Source organism: Pseudovirgaria hyperparasitica (genome assembly GCF_010093815.1).
Source record: "Pseudovirgaria hyperparasitica strain CBS 121739 unplaced genomic scaffold EJ05scaffold_25, whole genome shotgun sequence".
Classification (NCBI taxonomy): domain Eukaryota; kingdom Fungi; phylum Ascomycota; class Dothideomycetes; order Acrospermales; family Acrospermaceae; genus Pseudovirgaria; species Pseudovirgaria hyperparasitica.
Window position 1 is genome coordinate 297069 of NW_022985573.1, and position 11349 is coordinate 308417.

Consider the following 11349-nt stretch of genomic DNA (forward strand, 5'->3'; position numbering starts at 1 on the left):
ATCGCGATTCCAGCCAGACTTCGGCATATACGATCTTCCAAAGAGTTCGTAGTTTCCCTTGTGACGATGACGGGGGACTCTGCTACGCGACATATACTTCAAATATCTTTTTGTTTGAGCATTTAAACGTGCAGGACAGGTGAGATTGGTGCGGTTCTAGTCATAGGTCGATCTAGAGGCTGTTAAACACAAAGTTTAGAACTCGAATGAATGCGGATAGGTTCTAGAAAGAGCTATAGCAAGCGAAAGCTGAGCTTGCATGGATTCAGGCTGATTTCAAGTATGACGCGATACCGAGCATGCGAAATATGGTATAATACTTACTAAATCGCAGAGAAAGCACGACACATAGCTCCAGCATATGCAAGAGAGCAAGACGAAGTCCGAGGTGAAGCTACGGCGCGTCAGTGTCTCATTTACGAATCTCGAGGCCAAGTACGTGCAGCCTCATGACATAGCAGGATTTCGCTTGAAGGGTTAGAAGTTATTTGCGCGAGCCGTAAGATGCCCATATACATGGAGTGATGGTTATAGATATCACGGAGGTAAAAAGTTGTAGATTAGACGCATTTGTACATATATTTTGAGCTTGGATTACCTACCAAACGACGTGGCTAGCATGATGTCATACGCTGCGTCCCGCTTGCTGGCTGAACTTCACACCATAAACGCCGTACTAATCCTCAAAACTGGTTTCATATAATCAATGCCAGCAAGTACAAAACCATTAGGCGGTAGTCTTTCGCTTCTTTGGGGGATCGCTAGTATCTCGCGGCGGCGTGGGCACCATAATCTCCGGTTTTTGTCCGGGCAGAGATGCGACACTAGACCCCGTATTCACTGATTGCGTTGCAGAGACCGATGAAGTAGAGTCTTCATTGACACGCAAATTTGTGAGCGCGAGTCGAATGTCATCAAGCCGGGTGGTTCTTCCCCATTCAACGATGTTTCGCAGAACTCTCCTGTACTTCTGGACACCGTCTTCATCAGAGAGGTACGTCCTTAGTATTGGCTCCATGTGATACGCATCACCGCCAGCACATTCTGAATGTTCACGCCATATGACGTAGACCTCGAGTGAGAACATGTTGCAAACAACGCTAAAGTGGCATGTTCGTACTGGTGACGTGTCATAACAAGCTTTCTCATAGAAGGTATGCAGATGGCGTATAATTGTTGGTCCATCTCGCGCACTCTGGATGCGGGCGTATGAAAGACCCTCTCCTTGAGATGTCTTCCATTGTGCGGTAATGAAGGGGAAAAGTAGTTGGTTGGCCAGGAAAAGCTTTCGACCGTCCAGAAGCGCTTCATCGCCATTCTTGAATGCAGAATCAATGCCTGAATACTCTGCTTCCAGTGCAGTCACATAGCCCAACGCATCATCTGGCTGTGGCTGGGCGAGGGCACCGTAAGCGTCCTTGTATGTTTGTTCAAGTGCATTCGGTAAAAAGGATCGCGCTAAGTTATTTTTCGGTTTGCTAACAAGATAGCGGTAACCATTCTCTCTGTCATTTGCCTCTCCCGCGATCCACAAGTATGGCCTGGCCAGATCAATTCCTGCTTGTTCGTTGCAGAGCAGCATAAGCTGCCGATGTCTGTCGGCGACCTTTTGCGGGGTTGTGCTGCCGAGTCCCAGGTCGTTCTCTTTTATGCCCGCGATGAATTGTTTTAGATCTTGCGGCATTGGCTTCCCAGTGTCAACAGATATACCGTAACCATTGAGTTTTTTAAGGAATTGATGTGGTTGTATCAGGCTACGTCCGGACGACGTCGACTTCGTTGGAGAACCTGGCATTGGTGCTATACTACCATTTATCTCCGCCAGACGTCGAAGATTAGAATAGGTAAGCGGAAGTGAGACCGAGGGCTCGACGGAGGGTGAAGGTTCGGGCGAAGGGATTCTAGCTGAGACCGACCTATAGCGACAGTTAAGACTGGGATATAGTTAAAGAGAGTGAGAGACGAACGTGTAGGAGGCCCTCCTTCTCTTTGATGCTGGAATGTCGGAGGCCAAGCATCCGTCGTCGCGAGCGCGCTTTGGAAGCATTCACGTGTGGATTCAAATCTCAATATCGTAAGCTTTTCATTAGCGTAACGTAGAGAATTGCAGCAGCAAAGAGAGTATGCGCACGTCCTGCACAGACAATTATAATGTAATGCGCAAGTAAATCAATGATGATGGATGTGATCCAATGTGGTTGCTTGGTGGACGGGTTGATGCTGGGCGGAGACTACTCCGCTCGACGGCCGGAGTTTAGCCAGTGAGTGCCCCAAACGCTGACCTTATTAGATCCTTTTACTCTTAAGGTTACAAGTCGAGACAGGTCAAGTCACAGGATACAGACAAACACTGCTAACGGAACACGATGCTCTCGATCGAAGTCATGATACACTGTATGAACTCCTCCATTACCTTCCACTTGGGCATATTACAATATCTGACACAGAATAGCGATTAAAGCATACTCGTTGGAAATGTAGTACAATCGTGAGCCTCTTTACAGCTGTGTTACAATAAAATCGAATTATATAATAATAAATGGATCTGATGAACAAGGCCATTGAACTGAGGCCGCAAGCCTATCGAATTCAAGAACGGCTTTGATCTCCGGATAGGACGTACAGTCAGCCTACTAGAATAAGAGATGTGCATTCACAGTCTTACTTTCGAGCTGGCTACCCTTTCTGAACCTTCTTCACAAGCAGCGCCCTTGACTCAAGCCGTTTTAACCTCCAGAATCATACACGAATGAACCACCGGCAAGCTCATTGCGCTGGAAAGGACTTCGATTCGCTGCGCAGAGAATATTTTGGAGGATTTCAGTATACCATTGGCTTTGCCCCTATCTATAGTTACTCTCGTTTGTGGAAGGGACACCATCAGCTTATTAAAAGATTCTCCTATCCAAGGGATGTGAGTTATTCACTATAGAAGAACAGAGTAGACAAGACAGTCTCTAAGACACCGTAGCACTGATAAGCTTAGGCTGGTAATAATACGCCACGACCTACTACCATTCTGTATGCTCGAGGAAGTCCATCGAAGGTGCACATAGTAGAGAGATTGCTTAGTAGTAATCTATAAAATGTGCAAATTTAGACGAGGCTATACATTTCTTCTTGCGGAAGATATGAAGAAGAGTGTGTACCGATCTACCTTAGCTTAAATACCACCCTGAAGAATGTGTATAGAAAGCTTAGTTGAGATACTATCGCCGTTAGTGCACTTGTTATCAAAGTCTTCAAACCACAATAGATGTCTTGAAGCGTCGCAATATCGAGAATCTGGAAATCTAACCGGGCTAATCACGAGGGAGCGACGTGACGTTGGAAGAATTCACGACGCGCCCTAGTGTATCTACTATAATCTTGCTAGCACATAGACCCTCGTAATTTAGCAGCGAGTCGAGTATAAAGTCAAGTATGAATGACGTTCTTCGATTATATGGCGCTCAAGGCAATTTCTTAGTCGTCCATTTAGACATAACTTTGAAAACGAGCACGTTGGAACAACGTTTAACAGTGGGCTTCGCTACCCATTCTCCCATAGGTTCATCTTCCAAATCACGTCTTCGTATATGGGTTCCCTGACGGTTGGATCTTGGCTCCTGAAATGGTAAAAAAATCATCAAATTCATGGTTACGGAGGCGATGATCACTGGCCACTTCGTCTATAAGCCAACGATCAATGCCACGAAGGGGCATGTACTGCAATTCTAGGGTCGCTACGAGCTACAAGAATAGAGTCAGGGCATCACATCGTAACGACCATAATCAAATTGGAGACTGCGCACTGATTTTTTCCGTGTAGCTTAGGATAGTAAGTATCTACACTGTATATACTTTGAACACGTTCTCTCCGTCGTGCGATCATATATTTATTAACGTTCTAGCTATTACTATTAACACTCTTCCGGCATAAGGTTACGAGCATGAACCCCTATAAGCTTATGGTTCTATCTAAGTTTATACTAATTATAATATAAAGATACTAACCCGGATTTAGAGTCGCCTTCTAATATTATTATCTAGTCCCTTTAGAGATCTATATACTATTTACTACTAATTAGAATACTACCTATAGCTATAAATTCTACTTTACTACTACGATGTAGTTGTTCCACTTCCTATCCACTTCCTATCTACTTCCTGTCCACTTCCTGTCTACTTTCTATCCACTTCCTATCCACTTCCTATCCACTTTCTATCCACTTTCTATCCACTTTCTATCTACTTTCTATCCACTTTCTATCTACTTCCTATTCTTTTTCTATCCGCTTCCTATCTATTCTATATCTACTTTCTATCTATATCTAAGCTACCTTATGGCCTAGTAAGAGAATATTCTTCTTAAGTATATTAATTATAATATAACTATAGCTAGAGACATGTCTATATAGATCTATAGATACGGCCTTCTATAATAGATTATATAAGGTCTATTATTAATAAGACGTATATAATATCTTAACCTTTAGTATTAGAATAGATACTATAATAGACCTAACTAGATTACTCTAGTCTAGTACGGTCCTATAATAGATAGACCTAGACTAAGTTAGCTAGATTAAGTAAGACTACTATATAAGTAAACTATATAAATCTAATTCCTACTTCTTAGGAATTAACCTCGTTATAAGAGTAGACTACCCTTTAAATATATTCTTATAACCCTTCTATAACTTATTAGACTACTATTCTACGTCTATAATTCTTATATTTAGACTATAGTACTAGAATCTAATAGAGTTTCTTAGTCTATTATAGCTTAATAAAGAATAAAGAAGCGAATATACATGTAAATGTTCTAGAGATCTATGCGTCTACTAACTGGTTTCTTCTTGAGATTATTGATATTCTCGCTAGAGAGGTATCTACGTAACTTAAGACACTGCGTTTATATAGCGTGTGGTACTAGGCTAACCAAATTGACGTGTGTCATTATAAGACAGGCCAAAGAAATCCCATCTTCCATCATTCATTCCCCAAGGTTCGAATCTACTATACATCTTTAAGCTCACTGCTCGAACGCTATTCTCTTCGGAGGTTTAAGCAGTAGTTTAGCATTCCGCTCTGCAGGTTCTAATCCAAACCGAGGGGCAGAACGGCTTCGAAAGACTGATAGTACGACCACATTACCTCCTCGGACACCGAATTTGGCGCAGCAAGTAACACAGCCTCTGCGTGCAGCCCAAAGAATTCATCAGTGACATATCCCACCCCTAGGACATTCGTCCACGATCCAAATTACAATTTGTGTAGTATCTAGGAGCTGGTGCTCCTCCGTTTGGCTACGAAGGACATCTACGAGCTCCCTCGTCGACAACGTAACTTGAGTTCAATGTTCAGCGCCGATCAAAATCGTGCTCAGTTGCCAGCCTAACTGAGAACGTTTCTGTCTTCAGAAGGGAGCGTGGTGCTGGTTGAATGAGGAGAATGTCTCGCACCTGGCCAGGTTGACATGCTTCCGTAGAAGCCCTGGCCAACCAGAAGCATTCGCATGTGATATGTCTGGGCGTCCAATATATAGCCGTGCCATTGGTCGTCAACGCCCAATCTCTTGTCTTAATGCATTTCGAAGAAGAAATAGCCCTATTGTGAGTAGTCAGAGGAACACAGCTAGCACGGAGGCGCCGTGTCCACGAGAGCTGAACTCAGCGCGTCAACCACTCCCAGACGTATATTTACCACTGCCACTGATTCCATGACAGAGGTAAGACGTATATTCTGCGCCTGCACAACCAACCACGCAAGTCAGGCGTTTGCATCTGTTTGACTTGGTGGCAGTAAAGTTACAGGACCATCACTGCGTTGCCAGAAACCGACAGGACCATGCCTGGTCTTGTTTATATCAGTGGTGAAAACCCAACCGCTGCCCGCACACTGATTATAGTACCTGCTCTAAGCCTCGGCTTTCACTTGTCACAAATGTGACGCGAGGCTTCTATTGATTGTGTTGGCATGCTGGATGACATGTTATGGTATGCTTTTGGGGAGCCTAACGTTCAAGTCCTGAATCAAGGCGGTGATTACCGTCGCTTGAACCTCAAGATCTTCCGCCTCAGATATGACCTCAAGACATCCGTTCATGTATGTCTTTGCTGGCAGTCTCAGTCACTATCGTAAGGTGTATTCGGATTCGCCATGCACGACACGTCCAATTCCCTCAAAAATCGCGGGTGCGATGTACATGGCTGAGTTGCTGGTGACGGTGGCTGCGGCTTTCATAGATGCTATCGAGAGCTTGTTTGCGATGGCTGACCTGGCCTGCTTCTTGTCAACTCCCCTGATTGAGACTGGAGACGATAATCATCTGCGACAATGCCTAGATCCACAGTGTGCTACAGGAGCACTGCACGAGATTGTAACAGCACGTGGATGTGTATGGCCTTGACCGACTCGCTAGGCTCGATCGATTCGCTAGGCTTGACCAATTCGCAAGGCTTTACCGATTCGCAAGGCTTTTGACCGATTCATAGGCGTGACCGTGATGAAGATTCAGAAGATATACTTGAGCACCAATTGCTCCACTGACCTGAGCGCGATCTCGAAGTCCCTAATAGCTATGAAGAAGAAGTCAGTACAAAGACGGTGGCACCGAATTTACTGGCTGTTTCGAGATACTTTACGACCGGCTCATTTAACGAGCTCGGCAGGGTCAGCAGCAGGTGAAGTGTCATATTCCCTCGCAAAGGTATGCACAAAGAGAATCACTTTCGCGGCCTATCAATACCTTATGAAGACGATACTTGTTGCGAAGTGGCGCGGGTCCGGCGTCACTCACGACGACGTCGCTCCATATTTGAGCAACCATCGTGCACGCAAGAGGAACGCCGTCATACAGAGGGTCGTCGATATAAGGGGAGCGAGGGGATGGTATGGGACAGTGATACCAAGGGGCTTCGCACTGGAGAAGAAGACTCTGTGCCGATGGCGGAGTTCATCATGGCCAAGGTTCGGACCATTGTTAAAATTTCGTACACATGCGAGCGCATGAACATTAAGCTGATCGATATGCTTTCAAGAATGTAAGGAGGAGGGATACCGGTTGACCCAACTAAGCGTACGAAGACAAGTTCGAGTGAAATATATACTTAGACGTTTCAAAACCGGGTTTCGTCTATGCGTCTCGGTAGGCAATCGCGTCATGGTTGGAAGTAGAGGTCGGAATTTACTTCTTCACATAGTTATATCAGGCTTACTCTATCGATCTAACAAGCCCATTTAGAGAATGTTCGGACCTTGTGCCCGTTTGTCGCTGATGACTTCCTCCTTGCGTCGTCATTGTCTAGTGGACGTTAGTACCCAACAAACAAGTTTTATCTACATTCTCCCTTGGTCGCCGAATATACTTCTTAATGAAACGGACGCACTTTGCTGTCACGCCTAGCGCTCTACTGCCTATGGAGGCCACTGCAAAATCCGCTTCGTGCCTCTTTCTGCATGCATAGTACGTGCAAGATTATCGACCCTTGCGCGTCGACGGAACCTCCACTTCTAGAAACGTGCACTCGATATTAACCAGATACGACCGCACGAAGACAAGCCCTTTCGTTGTTGGCGTACCTAAAGGATGTTACACGTCTACTACGCCGAGCCAACTTGTGAAGCCTGTATCGTGCTTCTTGTCTCTTCTTCTCATGTAGCCGAGGGTAGTAACATCAACGACCTCGCATCCTGCCGTATGCTCAGCGCTCGCTCCCGTGCAACTCCGAAAACGGTCAGTCATGTCGTGGACGAAGCACCGAAATGCGTGCTCTTCATTCATGGCTGTGAGTACGGGCAATTACGTCTCCGATCAGGTCATTATTCGGACGTGCGGAGTGGATGGAGGCATGCGAATGATACCGTAAGTTGTGGCTGTGTTGTGTGTCATTAATGACTGGTTGTGTTTCTTGAGGTTCTTGAAGCCGTATGTATACGAGAGGCAAGACCATGATCAAGTAAAGAGATATAAATAGGTATCGAGTAAGCAGCAACGTGAGAGGGAGATGGGATAGAGGCTGTAGTAGCTAATACACATGTAGTAGAAGGGTTGTGTGCAATGTTCTAAAGTAGATTGTTTAAGCGTACCCGTCCCACGCACTTCGGAGTTGTAACCTGAATTAGTAGGAGTCGAGTGAACGCAAGTGCTATAGAGCTCTGACGCCAAGGCACTAGTCACTAGGGCGACCACCTCTCCTCCATCCATTTGTTGCACACCTCTGCTCCAGCTGCCGGCCACCTCTTTCTCTACGTTGCGGCCATCGACAGCTTTTGTTTGCTTATTCGCTTCGTTTATCAGCACCAACCTACGTTCCGATCCACACCTGTCCACCTATAGGCATAGGCATGCAGCCATTTTCTCCATGCCTACAGTGTCTAGTATAGAGCCTCCTGATCCTGAATTTTACCTCGTACGACCGCACCACTGGACCAAAGAGTCTCTCCTCCTCGGCTTCCAGCTCGACGAGATCCTGTGGGAGAACCATTACCTCAAGATCGGCAAGCAATTCCTGCAAGGCACGACTGAGGAACAGCTGCAAGAGAACTTCTACCAGCTGCTACCGGAGGCCGTCAAGAATGGCGACGATCACATCAGGGAGAATTGGCTACGCGCCGGCATCCGCGTGCATGTGAAGAGGATCATGAAGAAACCTAAAAAGTCATTCACCCGCGCAAAGAACTCGAAGGTACGTAACTACTGCAGGCGTGCTGATTGTCAAGTCACTAATTCACATATCTACGGTAGATATCCGGCTCTGCTCGGGCGACTTCGTCGCCCAATTCTCGTTCACCTTCCCCACAGCCTCGCCGACATGCCACCAGAGGTAACACTCGTAATAACACAGCTCCTCCAGATCCAACGATCAGTACATCCTTCCACAAACGCATCCAAGCTTGCGCCAGTGCCGCTCGCGCGCGAAAATCCAACTCCTCTGCACCTCGAGCCCGCCGTCACGTTGACCGTGCGAGTTCACCCGAAGTCTCTCGCCGTCAACACGCTCCCACCCTCGACGACATACGCGAAGAAACGGACATACTCGACTCGGAACTTGGCAAGTCTCGCGCCTACCAGTCTAAAGGGCCATACCTGTCAAGCGACGAAGACGTATCCTACGAGAGTTCATCCAGCGACGACGAATCGTTAGACGGAGAGGATACGCGGTCTAAGTGTGAAGAATTGTCTAAAGAGCTTGAGCTGAATAACATTGAAGAGGATTCGGCATTGGAACTGACTGATTTGGGTGGCGGAGAAGAAGATACGGGTGTCGAATTGCCTGATTTCGGCGGCGGTCATGAGGACAACGGTAGCGGACTCGCGAATTCATTTGAGCCGGAAGACCCGTTAGAGCCTCATTGTGTAGAGCGAAACGAGAACAGCCACTCGGCAGCCAATGGTGCCACAACTGCACCTGCCCAAAACCCTTCGAACGCATGTGTCATCGACCCAATGGCTGGCGTCAATCATCATAAACGCAAGAGGTCTGACGCTTCGGCGCCGGATAGCAGTAGAGATCCACCACGCAAGAGACTTCAGTCCGGCTTGCGTAATGAGACCACTGCCCCACACTCAGAGACAGATAATCCCATGGGGCGCCAGAACGGTGTTACAAACTGCATCATTCAAAAGTCAACGAAAAAAGACGTTGGTAGCACCGCAGCACTAATTGCAATCGAGAAACTTTTCCCGATGCCAGATCGAAAGGACTGCGAGGACACGTGTCTGACTAGAGTCAAGGAATTGCTCCAGCATGGGCATACTGAGCTTGGTTCCAGACGTGAAACACATCAGGCAACGGTGAAAGAACTTGAGGCTTGCTCTTTATTAGAGCTGTCATGTAAGCAAGAGAAGGCGAAGGCTGACTCTAAGATCTCGAAACTTTCCAAAAAGATCAGTCGATTTGCCAAAGAGCTCGAAAGACTTGGTGACAATGACATTGCGGTAGCTGACTCCGATGTCCCCGATAGTTCTGAGGACGATAGCGACTGCGAACTTCTTAATGGACGGTATAAACTCGCAGAGAAACTCCGAAGCCGCCTTAACGAAAAGTCGAAGATACAGGCAGTACAGAAGAAGGAAGCAGAGAAGCTCTCCACTGAACTGGCTGTAGTGAAGGCCAAGTGCGAAAGTCTCGCCGCAAAAGAAGAGGATGAGCGCACCCAATATACCTACCTAAAGGTCGAGTTATCCAAGGCAAAGGAGTACTACATCACAGAACTTAACAACGCAATTGCGTTTTGCAATACGCTGGATGTTGATAGCGAGGATGAAGTGCTAGATAAGGCGCCCGTTAGCGTGGACGTAGTGAGTATTGGTGTCTAAGGGCCTGGCTTGGGGGATGGCTCACGCATACTCCGTAGGTTCAACCATGTTATGATTTGGAGGAATTCTCGAAGCGAGCTTTTCGGTTTGTGTGCATGTTGCGAATACTATGCGCCAGAGCTGATGCGGCTCGACGACGCACATGTTGAGTAGGATTCATTCAACTCGGTTTTCGGATGACGTCTTGCGTGTTATTTCCGGGAGTTTTAGGTAAATGATACCCAGGGTAGCCTTCTATAAAGTGTTTCCTTAATGAGTGATTTGTAAACGAATGATTCTAGTTATATAGGTTCATTATAATCTAGTTCCACCTCTTGTCCACCTCTTGTCCACCTCTCGTCCACCTCTTATCCATCTCTTATCCACCTCTTATCCACCTTCCATCCACCTCTTATTTACCTTATATCTATATCTTATCTATATCTTTCTACTTTTCTATTACTAGTAGATAGATAATAATTCTTTAGAGTACTATTCTAAATCTAAAAGTAATACTCTAGATAACTAGTAGTCTTCTTTAGTAGCTCTAATATTTAATCTCTTACTAGAGTTATCTATATCTAATAGTTAGTAACTAGAAGATATATATAGCTTTTAGAGATAATAGATAGCTTTCTAGAAGATATTTCTATAGAAATAATAATAATATTTATTAGAACCTAGCCTTAGATATAACTATATCTATATATATCTTAGCTAACTTAGTTAGAAGGTAGTATAATAGATAGTAAATAGTTATATACTAAATAGATTAGCGTCCCTTTATATATATATATACTCTTAGATTTCTACTAAGAGAGTTTAGTAGTAATTTATTCTATAATAGAATATACTCTATTATTCTATCTAACTATACTACTATCTAATAACTCTATTCTTATATTTAAATTACTTTCTATATAGTACTATAGTTAAGATAGTCTAACTAGAACTAAGAAGATTAATATAATCTACTATAGAGATAAGTAATACTATATTAAATAATAGAGATCCTCTATAATTAGTATTAAATCTAGCTATTTCTAACTAAGAAGTAGAGATAT

General features: G+C 45.1%; 2 protein-coding genes across 2 annotated transcripts; one reads left to right on the forward strand and one right to left on the reverse strand.

Moving 5' to 3' along the window:
• Nucleotides 1-334: 334 nt before the first annotated feature.
• On the reverse strand, nucleotides 335-2194 carry EJ05DRAFT_470868 (uncharacterized protein). The gene is made up of 2 exons (XM_033742953.1): nucleotides 1968-2194; nucleotides 335-1916 (listed from the first exon to the last, which is right to left on the reverse strand). The coding sequence occupies exons 1-2, from the start codon at nucleotides 2045-2047 to the stop codon at nucleotides 728-730; spliced, it is 1269 nt and encodes a 422-aa protein (XP_033595433.1). The 5' UTR covers nucleotides 2048-2194; the 3' UTR covers nucleotides 335-727.
• Nucleotides 2195-8223: 6029 nt separating this feature from the next.
• Nucleotides 8224-10565, forward strand: EJ05DRAFT_515279 (uncharacterized protein). Its single transcript, XM_033748586.1, has 2 exons — nucleotides 8224-8672; nucleotides 8732-10565. The coding sequence occupies exons 1-2, from the start codon at nucleotides 8349-8351 to the stop codon at nucleotides 10304-10306; spliced, it is 1899 nt and encodes a 632-aa protein (XP_033595434.1). The 5' UTR covers nucleotides 8224-8348; the 3' UTR covers nucleotides 10307-10565.
• The last annotated feature ends 784 nt before the right edge of the window (nucleotides 10566-11349 follow it).